The 16,171-nt window shown below is 42.9% G+C and overlaps 2 protein-coding genes across 3 annotated transcripts in view; both read left to right on the forward strand.

Annotated features, from left to right (window-relative positions):
• Positions 1 to 15,943, forward strand: part of LOC148021139 (uncharacterized) — a 58,889-nt gene extending 42,946 nt beyond the window's left edge. The window contains exons 2-4 of one of the 2 annotated variants that reach the window (XM_087698983.1): positions 2,288 to 2,422; positions 14,874 to 14,954; positions 15,356 to 15,943. In XM_087698983.1, coding sequence (XP_087555109.1) covers positions 2,288 to 2,422; positions 14,874 to 14,954; positions 15,356 to 15,526 — 387 coding nt within the window. In that variant the 3' untranslated portion in view covers positions 15,527 to 15,943. Of the gene's footprint in view, positions 1 to 2,287; positions 2,423 to 14,873; positions 14,961 to 15,355 lie in introns of both variants that reach the window. The other variant, XM_087698982.1, reaches the window with a different exon arrangement.
• On the forward strand, positions 12,385 to 13,621 carry LOC148021141 (uncharacterized). Its single transcript, XM_087698101.1, has 2 exons — positions 12,385 to 13,458; positions 13,555 to 13,621. Exon 1 carries the CDS (start codon positions 12,937 to 12,939, stop codon positions 13,258 to 13,260), a length of 324 nt encoding a protein of 107 aa, XP_087554227.1. The 5' UTR covers positions 12,385 to 12,936; the 3' UTR covers positions 13,261 to 13,458; positions 13,555 to 13,621.
• Positions 15,944 to 16,171: the final 228 nt, after the last annotated feature.

The raw sequence follows: 16,171 nt of genomic DNA on the forward strand, positions 1-16,171 counted from the left end.
TGATAAGGCAACTAGTACTATGAAGGGTGTTTCCTATGCTTTAGCTTGTGGGTTACTCATGTATGCTATGGTTGCCACTAGACCTGATATTGCTCATGCAGTAGGAGTTGTGATCAGGTTTATGTCAAACCTTGGTAAAGCGCATTGGGAGGCAGTGAAATGCATCATCTGGTACCTTAAGGGCACAAAAAGAAGATGTATATGCTATGGAAAGGGTACATTAGATCTCTAGGGATATTGTGATGCAGACATGGTAGGTGACTTGGATACCCGCAAGTCTACTAGCAGATACATTTTCACATTGACTGGTGGGGCAGTTTTATGGTGTTCTAGATTGCAAAAGACAGTAGCACTCTCTACCATTGAGGTTAAATATATTTCAGCCATTGATGTTTCAAAAGAAGTTATTTGGCTTGGCTATTTGGTCAAGGATTTCAGGCTGCCCACCAAAACACTTGTACTTGGATGTGATAGCCAAAGTGCTATATGCTTGGCTAAAAATGCTATGCTTCATGCACATATCAAACATATTGATGTGTGGTACCACTTTATCAGACAGGTTCTGGATGATGCTCTAGTCACACTGACTAAGATCAAAACACAGGATAACCTTGTAGATGTTCTCACTAAGAGTCTTGCAAAGGCTCAACATGAGCATTGCATTCGAGTAGTGGGAGTTGGTTGAAGGTTTACTTTGGACCTTTAAGTGGGAGGTTGTTGGGTGTAAAGGCCCTTCATTACACTTCTTGTGTATATATTTACATGTACACGTAAATGCACCCTTACAGGTGTAAGTGTACCATACCCTAAGTATAAATACATTCTTTTATTCTTTGTTTGTACCACATTGGTACACACCCTACTCACGTTTTTGCTCTCTCTCTGCACTCTCTACTCTTGCACAGGCTGCACTCCTGCTGCGCACACTCCCTTCAAGGGGCAGATGGGATAGACTTTTTGAGGGGGATGTTGTGAGTATAGAGAGGAGGATAAGGGTTTTTCCAGACAATTAGGTTGTATGGTTAGTTTTGATTGTGTCATTTTGTGTGTTTCTGACTACGGCTCTTAGCTGAGGTAGATTTTAGTTTCTTGAGAGAGAATGTTTTCTAAACTTTAGTTTTAACTGTTAAAGCATTCATGAACCTCACTTAATAAAAAGCAGAAACGCCAGTTTGTTTTTGCCTTTTCTGGATTTCCTCATTCTTCAACACTTATGGCTTGGAGGTGGGTCTGGGGAAGAGGTGCTGTATATTGAAGTTAGCTTGTTGTTCTCGTCTTCCTTACATTGTTCTCTCATCTCCTGATTCTGACCTTGTGATTGTGTGGGAAATTTGCAGCCCTTATGCTTGCTACCTGTACTTGTTTGCTTGTGTATGGATTCTTATGTGGAGGTTTTCAAGTGTCTATGCTATTGGACAATTACTCTCTAGCTCTTGTGATTCATGTCTGAGTTGTTGATATATCTAAGCATGTGGGGACAATGTACTCTCACTTCAGCAATCTGATATTTTGTGCTTGTGCATTAGAAACTTGTGCAGCCCTTGGATTTTTTGTTTGGACCTTGTCCACTAGTGTGTGGACTGTTTTATGCTGGTAGTCAAGTGTTTGTGCTATTGGATAGATTGGTCTTTGTGCTCTTTGGATGCTGGAGTTTTCAATTGTGTGTCTGCATTGTTGGGATACCCTACTATTGTTGCCCTTTCTTTACCATCATAAACAATAGTTTTGTACTAAATCTCTCAGTTTGCAGCCTTTATCACTGCCCTTTGTTGATTTGGGACTAAGAACTAAGAACAGAAGATATGCAGGTATCAAGGGGATTATGTAATGCCATGCTTGGAGCATGCTTGTTTCTATGATCTGGCTTTGATTAGTACACCTGCAAGGTGAAGGGAGTTATACACTGGTTCATTCATGTGACTAGTCTCAGGTTGACGAATGCCTCTAGGCGACTTTGCCTCTATGTTGGTTTAGTTTTCCACTTACGTTTATGGTTTTGTCGATGTTATAAATTTGCAACTGCTGTAATTAAACTGCGAGATCAGCAATATATGCACACTACCTTCTGACACAGCTGATGCAGAAGCCTACTTTTTTAAGTAAAACTACTGTTGTGTGTAATAAGTACTTTTTTAAATGTTTGGTGATGGTGAAAAGACAGCAAGTATTGGTCTGATCACATTCTGCTCTGTTTGTGAGAGCCTGCTCTTTCATGTGTGCTGCTTGATATAAGGAAGGGAGGGAGGGTGATCAATCAAGATTGAGATTGAGATTGTTTTTGTCGCAGAAACACCACAAATTTTCTATAAATATACAAAGGCGCTTATATGGTCATGCCACAGATGTAGAGATTCGACCTTTAGATCCAGAGAAGGCAGTTCAAGCAGCTTCAGATCTTCTTGGAGAACTCGTTATATTTTCGGTATGGAGGATTATGTCAAACAGTTTGTTTGAGAATCCCTTAACCTTCCGCGGCCGCACCCCCCCCCCCCCCCCCCCCCCCCCCCAACCCCCAAAAAAAAAAAAAAAAAAAAAAACCCAACCTTTCTATTTGTACCATCTACATTGTGTGGAGAGTTTTCTGTTTATTGCTTAAAAGGCAGTAGACATCAATAGGTTTTGAGAACTCAAGTATCCAAAGGTTAATCCCAAAATAATTATTACCAAACACTGCATTTCTAAATAAGTGTAAAAATACAAAAAGATGTGATCTGCATTGAGTATCATCACATGTAATATTTACTACTATGCTCTAGGGTTCTTCAACATTCTTTGAAACTCAAATTCTGTTCTCCTGAATTATATGCAATCTGTGCTGCCTTCCAAGTTTCTTGTTTGTCTTGGGTTTACAAAGCGTCTCAAGTTTCATAGAATTATAGAAGCATGTTACACATGCATGAGCACGTGCAAGACCTCAGGAGATATGAGAACTATGACAAATCACATTTGGCGATGGCAGACTGGTTTCTTATTCTATATTTATTGCAGTTTGTGTGCTGAAAGATCATATCAAGATCATTTCTGAAGAATGTAGAAGAATTATTGTAGAGATTGGATCATTCTGTTGAACTTTGGAAACCAATACCCATGGATTCTGAAGATACACTTTTGTAAACTGCTCAGCACTATTTGAGGCTGTGAATAAGGTCTTGGTGGGCATAAAATGGGCTGACTTGGTGTGTCTGTGCCCTACCATGAAGATCAAATTCCAACTTTTCCTAATAATTGGTAGATCGGTGATGAAGTCCATGATGATGTGTGTGTCTATCTTGTAATACATAGATTGAATCCAACCTTTTCTAGTAGGTTGAAGTTTGATGCTGAGGTTTATGAAGTCCATAGAGCCAGCCCATGTGGTTTCTGTGGGGAATCCTTAGGTTTCTATTACTATAGCAAATGTTCTTACAGAAGTTAGAACGTTTGATGTCTTCCAGATACTCCGCCAATATTCCACCAGCATAATTTTATCACACTCATATGCTTGGTCATGCAAAGTTCACGCATTTGGAAAATTGGAGAAATTTTACCCAAACATACTTGACTTTTTCAGGGCCAGCCGGCCCACTCCATGTGCTGCAAAGACTCTTGGAGGTCATCCAGAGCATGTCTGGGGTCTGCCTGGCCTTTGCTCAGTCTTTGCCCAGCCTCTACTGGCAGTTACCAGCCATCTTGGAGGTTGTACCAGCTGTTGCCATCACATCTCAGCCTTTGACCTTCTGTTTCTGCATTCACCAGCCCTGTTGTAGCCACATTTTCATTGTTTGGAGGTCATGCAGCTGCTGTCCACATTAGGCAATCTTCTAAGACTGTACTTTCTCATCGGCATACCTGTGTTTTCCCGTGCTGTTTGCTGGAGCTGCCCAGACAGTCATCATACCAGCAGTTTTACTGCCTGGATTCATCAAAGACATCCAGCTGCTTGGAAAACTAGATTTCACTCCCTCCTCTACTACTATGACATTATCTACACCATGTTAGCAGTATAGTCAGCTCATGAGTGAGTCTGGGCATGTGCATTAGTGGACTTGACATTCTAGTGTTTTTTAGGCATTTTTTAATGTGTCATGATTATGGTGTTTTTTGCATTTATTGCTGGCCAACCTAATCATTTTCAAGGCATATTTTTGGCCTTTATATTTAGGCTCCCTCCTCCATAGTCTATTCATTCATCACTTGCAGATTCTTGTGTTGACCTTGTTGGAGAGAGGGAGCCAATGCCAGTGCCCATGTAGCCAATGACTCACTGTTGTACGCAACTATTTCGTGTTTGGTATATGGATTCCATTTCCTGAGCATATCTCTGGGTTCTTCTTTGTAGTGTTTTTGTGTTTTCTCTTCTCTTTCTCCTATGTCTTGTGTTCAACAGTCTATTTCAGCATTCTTCTATGCGTTCATTGCTGCATCCACTTTTGACACATTATTAGATTTTAGGATTTGCATTCTCGGTGCTGTCTATTGCTGATTGCTGATACTCTATGTCTGTTTTCTACATTTTTAAAGCTCGGGCGGCATCAATCTGCTGTCAATCGGCTTGTCTACTACCCCCAATTCTGAGTTTCATAAGCAAAACATGGGTTTACTACATTTAATGCTATGGCAGTCTGTGTTTTGACAATTTACACTTGTGTCTTCAGTTTTCTCATCTCTTGTAGGCCAGATGACAGTGTTTTTCAGCTGATCTTGCTGATTTTGATTGATTTCCCCGTATCTAATCTGATTTTATTTTTACAGGGGTTAAACCCCCTTTTTACACACCTCCGTATATTCATATATTGTCTTTCAGATCTTTAGGGTTTTGTCTCTTTTCATCATTTTTTTAATAGGCTTCTCTAACTGCCTCACAACTAACAGGAACTGTTAGAATGGCCGCCTAGCAGGTCAGCAGAACAAGGTCACTAGAACTCCCATCTAAAACAGGTCTTTCAATGTCCCCTTTTCGAGTTTTTTCCCTTAAGCAATTAATGATATATGTGCGGGTGAGGGTTTTCTTTGTTTGTTGGGGACCGGCAATCAAGGCATGAAGTCCCAAGTTTAGGTTAGGTTTGTTTGGGGGAGGTCTGAGTAGTCATTGCCTCCTGCATTGTGTTTGAACTCGCACTTTTGTACAGTCTGTGTTGTGCTTGGCTATACTCTCTCTCTATTCTTTATCTTCCTATCCTCTCCAAATGGCTCCTCCTGTTGTTCTACTAATGACAAACTTCACATCCTTGATTACTTAACGTGGAGTGCTGTTATGAAAGTCTGTTTTGTGCAGAAGCGATTGTGGTACGTTGTTTTTGGAGCTATTGAGCATCCTCAACGTCCCACTTCTCTTCTAGCTGATTTCGATGAGGACAAACATCATCGATACTAGTGAACTTTATGCATATGTCCTTGATGCTACTTAAGCATAAGGCATCTTTGCAGTTACAAGGGAGGCTTTTATCTTAGTATGGTGGTTGTAATGCGGCATTTGCAGCTTGAGAGAGGGGGTGACCGAGGCTTGGTGTTATCGTTGTAGTAAGAAAGAACATTTGCGCAAGGATTGCAAAAAGTTAGTGGCTTCGAGGAGGAAGCAGGAGAAGAAGAAGAAGCAAGATATGGACTCCTCCTCTGAGTCATCCTTCTCCTTCGACTCTAACTTAGACCCTTCAATCAAGATGCATAATGGGTCATCTTTTTTGGATTGAGGGAAGGGCTTGCTAGCCCCTCCTTCTGCTTTCTAATATAGGTGATGCGGTCATCCCTCACGACTCTCTAGAACTAGAGAGGGAGTGTGAGAGGGTAGTGAGGTGGGGTATGTGAGCCTCATCTATACATGTATATATGTGCATAGGTTTCAAAGAGGGACTTTCTTGACACATTGATTGAAGTTTGGTAGGTTTTGAAATCGTGGAGTTGGGATTGACTTCTAGGTGACTCCTAGTGTGAGCTCACATATCGGGACACTTTGGTGGTCTTGGCTTGCTGCATCAATTGTAGCAACAAACAGTTGCAAGCCTCCTTGTAGTGTGAGCCTTGTCTAGGCAGCATTGAATTGCAATACAAAGTAATTGATTTACCTGGTAGCAAGTGCAAACACACTGAAATCTTCCATAAAGTTGTAATAACATATAACCGATTTACGATGGCTCAAATGACTCCATCTTTGAATCCTCGGATTCTTTCTCAGGCTACTATTTCAATGGAGGCTCTATTGAATCATTATGGTCTTGATTTAGAGAAATCTTGCTGCATCTACTACTCTTTCTTTTAGGGATCATTCACAATAGCCCAACTCTTTCTTTATCTCATACTCCTTCATAACGTACATCTTAGTTGGAGCACTCTGTTGACGAGATTGATCAGATCTCACTTAAGGATAGACTACGTGATAAAGTCCCTTGAGGATCCAACCTGCACACGAGACATGACACAAGCCAAAATCACCATAAAAGGGATTGGATGTCAGATTCACCTCCCAGTTGTAGAGCGAAGCGAGTTCATCCTCGAACTTGGAAGCTAGCAGCACTCTCGGCCATGACTACATCCCAAGAGTTGGCGTCCCATACCACTAGTCCAAACCATCCCAGCGTATGGAAGCGTGAGTCAACGGGCCAAGAGTCCAAGAGTAGTGATCACACAATGAATGTGTACAATAGGGCCTTGAGTTCTATCAATAGGACTTGACTGCCCTAAATGACCAATGCTACTAGTGCCCATTCGGATGTCTAGGGACATAATACTATCCGTGTGGGAAATATCCAAAAGTTCAAAATATTCACAATCAAGCCCAATGGTAGGTTCATATAATCCATTTTAGTGTTAGTGTGATTTTGTCTATATTGCTTATTTAATTATTTAGGAAGTGACCATAAGTTACCATGGAGACCCAAATTGGTATTGGAATGAATTTGAATTTTTTTTAATGTTTAGAGATGTTTCACAATTTAATCCTTCATCCTCTGTTTCATTTGAGTATGAGTTTGGTGCTTCCCATTCATGTTTACATTTTTTGCCCTTTCCTTTCACTTTCATGAACTTCACATTTATATTTCTCATTTTTCAATCTAGACCCTTTCTTTAGACCTACACTAGGTTATCCAATCTTAGTGTACATTAGTTTTACGTCATCACTAGAACTTAGAGATATACCACTATGCACCTTGGTACATCATTAGTGGGAATACCACCCTTTTAACACTGTGATGTATGCCCACTTACAAATGCATCACTCTATCCTTTGGTCTTCTTGTGTGGGGAATCCTCCTTTTACACAGTGTACAACCCTCGGTTGCTGAAACACACAATTCTCTATCTTGTGCTAATGAGTCACCTCCTCCTCCAAAGGAACAGGGAGCGAAAAGGAATTACCTCTAGATTTAGACCCTGTCCTCGCCTTACTCGATTGACTCTAAACACAAACCTTGTTTTGCTACCGATAGTTAGTCTCAGACACTCACAAGACCGTCTTGGCACTTTGTCCAAAAGAAATAGGTTCTATACATTTTGCCAAAAAACATGACAATTGTTGTTCCAAGGCCAAGGGTCTTAGACCCACACCCAAAATCACCTCATCCATAGAATAGGGTCTTCTACCCATATCAAAGTTGAATCTAATGCCCATTTCTAATCCAGCCTCAGCCTCTTCCAACAATGGTAGTGCCATTGAGGGGTCTTCCTTGGGGAGGTAGTACACACTTTCCATATTGTAGTATTCATGTTCATCTGTGGTTGGTGGTTGGTGCAGTGGATCTTAGATCTTGCCGTTAGTTAGTGCCTCATAACATCTTTGATTTTCTTGGTCATTAGCTTCCCTTAGGCTAGTCTCTTAGGAGTCCTAGATCTTCCTTAGGAACCTTAAGCTAGTTTCCTTTAGGCCTAGCTATTCTTTTTCAAGTCTTTTGCTACACACTTCCTTCTTTAATTTACTTCAATTGCATCTTACCTCACATCTTAAGCATTTCAATATGAAACATCTGGTATGCCAATTTCTTTATTGTCTTTTTATGCTATGTTTTGTATTTTAGTTTATGACTAACATCGTAAGTCCTTCCCGGTTTGGAGGTTTGGTTTTCAGTTCTTGCCTTGGTGAGTATTACCTTTATCAATATGGAGATAGAGATAGTGTCTTCTGTCCCAAGATTGGGTCTTGGGTGTGTTTTCTTATCTTGGCATTTGGCTTTCTTTTCATTTAGTTGAGGTGTTTCTTTATCATTTAACCATCGTTTCTACACTACTACTAGTTTGTTTATTTTTCATGTCAAGTGGATTGCTACTTTGGTGGTTGTGCCTTCGTATTCTTGACTGATGTAGGAGCCATCTCTCAAGGTCGAGTTTCAAGCATGGCTACGACACTTGGTTAGCATTGGAGCCATCTCCTAAGATGGAGTAAGAGCATACCTCTTTTGCCTTGGTAGCTGATTTTTCCTTGTTCTTTCAAGTGGGGAGGTAAGGTTTTCCTTTTTCATTCATTTGATCTATTTGCATGATGGACTTCTATCCTAGCGATGCTCGACTAGCATTGGCACTATCTCTTGAGGTTGAGATTTAGGCTTGTCTATGCCACTTGGTTAGCATTAGAGCCCTCTCCCGAGATCGAGTATGGGCATGCTCCACATACCAGGTGCGGATTCTCCTTTGGCTATTCCGACTAAGGGTCGTGAGGTCTATCTTCATCATAAGATTCATAATGGTTCTTGGTACCATATGAAAACTAACATCAGGCTTCTCTTCCTTCTTTGGCATCGATATCCATGATTGAAAGGGGGGTTCCTATCCTTCATTGGTATTTTACAAGGTTTGGTATTTGTCTTCGACATTGGTCTCCTTTCTCGGTTGTACCTCCCCTTTGCATTGCACGATCATCATCTTTGTAAAAGGGTGCTTGGGCAAGTGAATAATTTCCCTACGAGGGACATTGTCCAAGTGGCATCTTGCTCTATATGCATTTTCATGTAGCATTACTCTTTGCATCTCATTGTGCAAAGCAACCGGAGTGGTGCCAAAAGACGACGTACTAGCGAGATAGTAGGGTTTGTGGGGAGGAACACAGAGTGAGCTCGGTAAACACTGAGAAGAGAAGAAACTTTGATGAATGGAATGATGAAGATTCGAATCATGGAGTAAATGTGATACAAGGGAACAAAGGTGTCGTAGTACAAAGAAGGCGATGAAGCCAGTCACGAACCACTGCAATGTGCTCCTAAAGGGGTGTGAGGATAGTGGAGAGGTTGGAGAGAAGAGGTGATGGACTGTATGAATTAGCGTGAGGAATGAATGAGAGAGTGGTCTATAAATAGGCATAGTCAGTCTAGGGTGGTGCCCCTTTTTGGGGCTGCAAACCCTAAATGCAAAACACAGAAACGTAAAAACGCAAACTACGGGTGAAGGGTTTCTCAACATCCCCTCTCAAGCCCAAAAAGGGAAACAAGAGAAGAGCGAGGTGGAGATGCAATGCTACATGTTGAAGAATGCTCATGCAATAGGTGCTATTTCGATAGTGTCATTCGTGGGAAAATTATGCACTTGCCTAAGCGCCCTAGTACAAAGATGATGAAATTATGCAATGCATAGGAGGAATGTCGGACTTTGTGTGGTGCCAAAAACCATAAGGATATGCCAGTACTCAATCTCGGGAGTAGGCTCCATGTTGACCAAGGGACAAAGAAGATCCACCTTGGAATTTGAGAATACCACTTGAAAGGAGACCTTTGAAGATAGTCAGGAGACTGGATGAGTTGTAGAACCTAAGACTCAAACTCGGCAGAGAAGCCACTAGCTCTATGACTCCATGCTGGAAGGAATACGAGGGCCTAGCCAGCAAGTTGTTGCTGAAGACCTAAGGGCCCCGATCTAGGTAGTTTCTCTAGATCCTGGGTACGAGTAGAGGAAATGACTATTCAAAGGAGAGCCACTCCTTGAAAGTGAAAGGTGGGGGTGTGTGAAGAAATTCATTGCATATAGGGTCCCTCTATGAATCGGAAGGAGTAGAAGTAGGAGCCCCCTCTGAAGCAAAAGAAGAACTGGAAGCCCCCTCTGAGGGCGAAGTAAGAAAATCCCCCTATGAATTCCATTTTGAGAGAGAGGGAATCCAACCACTCATGGCTCATGGACTGCGAAGCATCTAATGATGAAGGAAGTATTACCGATCGTGCCGAAGAAGGTATTTGGGGTTCGGAAGAAGCCGGAAAGCACCCAGAAGCGGCCTCTTGAACCTGAGAGAAAGAGGGTGGAGAAAAAGGAGGGTCAGGATGAGCCAAGGATGGGAAACAATTGCGGGCTCTTAGGAGAGTGGATCGTGGAGGAGATGTGGGGCGTAGGAGCCACTGTACTCGGAAGTGGGTGGGGGAAACCTTCGCGCAGTGGGGTGGTCTCCAGGAGGGCTGATCACCTCGTAAGGTCTTAGAGCCTCCGTGTGCTCGAAAGGACTTGGTGTGCGTCGGTTGTGGCTTATTGCCTTGAGCATAATACTCTGATAGTTGATGTAGAATGAGCTTTGTGGCTCAAAAAGGAGAGGTGGCACAAGGAGTTCTTGGTGGAAGACGCATATACTCTGGAGGGGCGGGGAGTAAAGGTGGATATTGACAATCTTTGGTGGGATAACCGTTTGTGCCGTAGTAGTAGGACCCAATAGAAGGGCAATTTGTTGGTGGAGATGCCATGGTACCGGTGTGGCAAATTGGAGAAGGGAGGGTGGGAGGGAGAAAAAGGATATCTCCCAATGTGCAGCGAAAATGATAGAGAAATCAAATGTTGATGCCGAACCCGCCATCGGTCTTTGTCTTCTCTGATGAGGAGAATCTTTGTGGCTCTCTAAGTACCTCCGGCTGTGATACCATGTCAAAATGACTAAGTGACTAGAGAGACAGTAGGGTTTGTGAGGGAAAACACAAAGTGTGTTCGGCAAACACTAAGAGAGAAAGGTAACACAAAAGATGATGAAAGATGAATCATGCTAATGAAGTGAATTTGATACAAGGGTGCCATAGCACAAATGAAGCCTTAGAGTGTAGGAAGACTGTCGAAGAAGCCTCTTAATCTGCAAACGCAAGATGAAGTATTGCGTGGAGCAAGAAGATTGCCATCGAAGGGTGAGGAGCCTTTGAATTTGCAAACACACGGATGAAGAGTGGTACCTACGAGTAGGTAGACAGCTGATGAAGCCCCGTTTGCAAATGCAAGCCTGATGAGGTGATACCAACTGTTGGAGTGACGTCAGACGGGTGGGAAGCAGCCAGGAACCAAATGCAAGGTGCAACTGCCTCTGATGAAGGTTGACACCTATTGGAGAGAGATGTCAGATGATAAGGAATATCCCTAGTAGCCAAACGCAAGAAGGTGGAGCTGCCAGAAGGGTGGAGGATGACGCTAGATAGGATGGATGCTGATGCCAAGAGAGTGTGGACTCCAAACGCAAGGTGTAGAAGCACAAAAGATGTTGTTGCCAACAATGGAGGATGGATGCCAGCTAAAGAGGAGCATGTTGCCACCATGAACGTAGCCAACTGGAGATGAAGGCTGGCACCAAGAGAGTGTGGAGGTGGTGGTAGGATAGGAGAGAGAGAGATGATGGGAGAGAGAGAGTGTCAGAGGACCGACAAAGAGAGAGTGGGAGTGACAGACTAAAGGATCAGCCATGAGGAATGAATGAGAGAGTGGCCTATAAATAGGTACAATTAGTCTAGGGTGGCGCCCCTTTTTGGGACTGCAAACCCTAAACGCAAAATGCAGAAACACAAAAAGTGCGGGTGAAGGGTTTCTCAACAAGCGGATCTTGAGCTGTTTCCATCAATGGTTCCTTTACCACCTTACCATTACACCTCCATACCTTTTCACCCTTTTTACTTGTCATTGACACCCACAAGTGGTTGGGATAGCTTTCTTCAAGCCCATGTAGAGCTATTAGGATAGAGGCCCAATGGGATAGTATACTTTGTGTGAATTGCACTCTTATATCATGGATTCTTTAGGATTACGAGCCTACCATAGTTGAGGAGGCTCTTGCACAGGATCTTTGGCACCATGCTATGCAGGAGGAGCCTGATGTGATTGAGCTTAATTAGACTTGGGAGTTGGTTTTGCATCTACAAAAGCGGTAGGTAATTGGCATGAAGTGGGTCTTTAGGGCCAAGTATCTAGTTGATGGCTCCTTGGATAAGCATAAAGCTTGGCTTGTTGCCAAGGGTTTTGCATAGTGTGCAGGTTTGGATTATATAGACTTTCATACCTAAAGCCCATATGTCTACTATTCGGGCTATTCTGGCTCTTGCAGCCCATCACCATTGGCTTGTTTTTCAAATGGATGTGAAGTCTACCTTCTTGAAAGAGATCTCATGGAGTAGCAAAAAGCAATCTAATGTCACCTTATCTTCTATAGAGGCTGAGTATTGTGCACTATGTTCTACAATTCATGAGGTAGTTTGGCTTTGTCGCTTGTTGGTGGAGATTGGCTTTCAATAGACAAGGGCCACATAGCTGCACGTGAATAATCAGAGTGCCTTAGCTCTAGGAGGGAACCTTGTGTTTCATGCTTGGAGTGCCTTAGCTCTAGGAGGGAACCTCGTGTTTCATGCTTGCATGAAGCACATTGAGGTTCAATACCACTTTGTCCGGGAGTGGATCGTGGGTTCTGAGTTAGCAGTGGCCTATTGTCCCATGGCAGATCTCTTCACGAAGCCTCTTCCATAGGCTTCTAGGCTTCATTATATGAAGTTGTTGGGTCTTCAAGCTCTCCCAGGATCTGAGAGGGGGTGTTAGACTACCACATTTTGTTAGTCTACGATCTCCTGGTTGTGAGCCTTGTTAGAGTCTGACAAGGTTATTGGAGATCAAATTGTTCTAGTCTCTAGAGCACTTTGTGTGCATTTCTTTTTCTGTTGGTTTTGGTCTGTTCATATTGTGCATGCAGCCAGTTGTCAGGCTTTGCAGTGGCTAGCAGTCAGTTTGTGTGCATTCAGAGCAGGTCGGCATGTTATCATGCTGACACCAGCATTTTCGTCCTATAGACAGGCTGGCTGGCCAGATTTTGACTGGCCAACTACACATTTTTGGGCCATTATTGCAGGTCGGCCAGATTTTGAGTTTCTTAGCTATATAGCCACACTCTCAGTTGGCTGGTCATCATCTTCCTTTTGCAGGTTGGCATGCACTCAGACTACAGTGTTCGTCTTTGTCTCTGGCAGGGGCTGCTGGCTGCACAGTGCACACTCCATCTCTGTAACGATCATGGTCTCTGTGACCATCTCCGGTGCTGTCATCATTTTCCAGCCTGATTCAGTGCCCTCGTTGACCAGGGATTGATCAGTCCATCATTGTATTCAGCATTCTTTTCAGATTTCTCTTTCATTCATGCTGGCTCTCTTCTCCTTTTCTCCGTGTTTGTGTTCCTATTCTGTTGCACACTCTCACAGAAACACAGAGTGGAGAGGTAGTAGGTAGTCTCAATATGAAGAAGGAGAGGTGAATTCTAGGAAATGATAATGCACCCAGCCAAAACAGGTAAATCCCTGTCCCAAAAATGTGTTTTGTGCAACAAGAAACATTTCTGTTTTGCTTTGGAGCCTCAAAAGGCTGTTTTGTGCAACTATGCAACAGGGCTGCTGCTACCCATTTGGAGCATCCTGGAGTTGTCACCCTCTCAGATTGACTTTTGCAACAGGTGCCTGCCTTTGTTGACCTCCTGCCTATCTGTGTTTTGTGTCTGGAGGTTCTCATCATCAGCTGCTGTAGTCTTCATCACCTGATCTGTGGTGTTTTTCATCAGCTGAATACCTACAGGCTGTTGCCTGGTTGCTGCAGTCATTCATATCCTGTTTTCAGCTGTCACCTTATCCACAAAGGGCTGCTGTCCACTCTGCAGCCTCTTATTGACATACTTATGCAGCTGCCCAAGCTCTAGGTCTCCAACACCAGCTGAGATCTGGATTTTTGTAGCTGACCATCCTGCTGGCTGCCACCCAACATCAGAGGGTGCTTCCCAGCTCATCTGGAGCTGCTGCAGATTTCTGTTTTCTGATCTGCTGCACCTGGAAGCATCTTTGTCATCACCTAAAGCTTTGTAGGATCAGGTTTCGCTCCTTTCACTACTGTCCATCTTCACCCTGTGTCTTCTTCGTCATCCCCCCTGCCTGGAGGACCAGGTTTCACAATTCACTCCCTCCATAGAGCATCGTCCTTCTGCAGGTGTTGCTACCTTTATCAGGCAGGACAGTGCAGTCATCTCGAGCCTCTCCATCAATTCCAGACTTTGTGACTCACACCATGCCTCAGCCCCAGTCCTAGAGACATAGAGGCCTCAAGACTCTGTTTAAGAGAGCTATCTACTCACACCATCAAGCTATGTAAGAGAGCTATTCAGACTTTGGTGCTGGACTATCGCAATTGCAGGAAGGCCTTCACATTGATATCTCAAAAAAATTACTGCATACAGTGCATGTACTGGTGAGACATTCACTTAGTGAGTATTTGGTCCCGTTGAAGCCTATTTATCCATAATATAGAACATATAAAGGATCTGTTAATGACTTTGGTGGCCAGCCTTTGCGATGAATACCAAACTAGGTCCATCGTTTTGTCCAATATGTTCTTGGACATCATGGGATCTACTTTCAGTACTTTCAATCCTTGTTCAAGTTTGCATTTCATCAATCCAATATCATGTATTAACTATATGAACTAATGTTTTCAACACGTATTTTGTTACAGAAGGGGCTGAAAGAGAGGGGTTTGGGGGGTCTGGGAGGGAGAACCTATTTTTGCCTGAAACTATTGTTTTAAACACATCTGTGAAATGTTTGCTCTTCTTCTTTTTCCTTTTTGTAATGTGGAAGATGCACATCAGTGTGTTAGGAGGGAAAGTAGCCTAGCTCAGTTTGAAATTCCTGCTTTTGAACTTGCTTGAGTTGTGGTAACAGGTGGGGGTTGGTGCTGTGATCTTTGAAGTACAAAGAAGTGCTAGGTCAGAAGCAAGAAAAGAAGAGGCCCGCAAGCAAGAGGTTGAGGTGGTTTTCTTGCTTATTAAGACTTGACTTAACTATTTCTAGAAGAGGACTGGTTAAAGGCAGGACCTCGTATTGGTTTGTTAGTGTCCAACGAACACATTCTTCACGATTGTGAACTAGTTTTTTCTAGCCCACAACAATTTCATGTCCAACTTCCATAATGATCACCCTTAGGTCAAATAATAATTGACGAGCTTTTTATCAAATGTATGTGTATTGGTCAGCTGGCTGCAAGTTCTCAATAGAAGTATGTTGATGTATATTAGTTGGAAGTGTAAGACCAGTGTTTTTTCTACCCTTTGGTTAGCATTGTTATTTGATATTTTGAAGGCGTTTGCATGGGACGCTCTATGTATTTGTGTGTGGACATTTGTTTGATATGCTTGTGTGTTCAGGAACTCTCACGGAGGCTGCAAGTACTTGAAGAAAACTTTAAGAAGTTTGTTGAAGGACAAGGACAAGGTTCTTCGAGCTGGCTGCCATTCAAGCAAAGTAAACCTGTGGCTCCCACAAGCTGGATGGAGCCAAGTAAACCAGCATCCCCAACAGCCCCTGCAACCCAGTAGACCCATGCACAACGAAACCCAGACCAATTCAATGGAAAGGAGAGAGAGTTTTGTATCACTACCTTTTGCAGAACTAAATCTGGAAAGCCTGTTGCTGCAGTTGTGTATATTCTGTTGTCTCTGTGGCTCTGACCAAATAAAATACAATTGTTGAGGGGAAATTTTTCAGTTTCCATTTGCATAGTTCAAACCCTGCGGATAATTTTCTCTGTACAACTCTCCCAACTCCTAAAAGGCAAATCATGATTCATGCCCATGTGCTTGTCCTTAGCTGACGATGGTGGTGCGTCATCCACCTGCTTCTGTACATGGATAGTACTCGACTTGTCCTCTTTGTAGTGTCTGAGCTAGTTGCATGTAAATGCTTGCACAAGCAAGCACTGGAGAAAGAAAAAAGTCTTACATTTAGTACGATAAGTACTGGGGGCATTCAATCCATTATCCCACATCCAAACGACTGGAGATGTTATCCTTCTCATGTTTTACAGGTCTTACATCCTTCTCATGCTATACACGTCTTCATTTTCCTTGGAAGAGGCCATACTTGTTATATACATGTCTTCATTTTCCTTGGAAGAGGTCAAATAGCTTGATTTAGGTGCATGTTGTAAAAGTTATTTTCAGGATCAAAATCAGCCCTTCCAA

The sequence above is a fragment of the Lygodium microphyllum genome, chromosome 18 (genome assembly GCF_053477565.2).
Source record: "Lygodium microphyllum isolate KBCC chromosome 18, Lygodium_microphyllum_v1.1.10, whole genome shotgun sequence".
Taxonomy (NCBI): domain Eukaryota; kingdom Viridiplantae; phylum Streptophyta; class Polypodiopsida; order Schizaeales; family Lygodiaceae; genus Lygodium; species Lygodium microphyllum.

Bases quoted from the DNA above. Each gene is read 5' to 3' on its own strand.
- LOC148021141 (XM_087698101.1), top strand. From the start codon at position 12,937: ATGCTGACACCAGCATTTTCGTCCTATAGACAGGCTGGCTGGCCAGAT.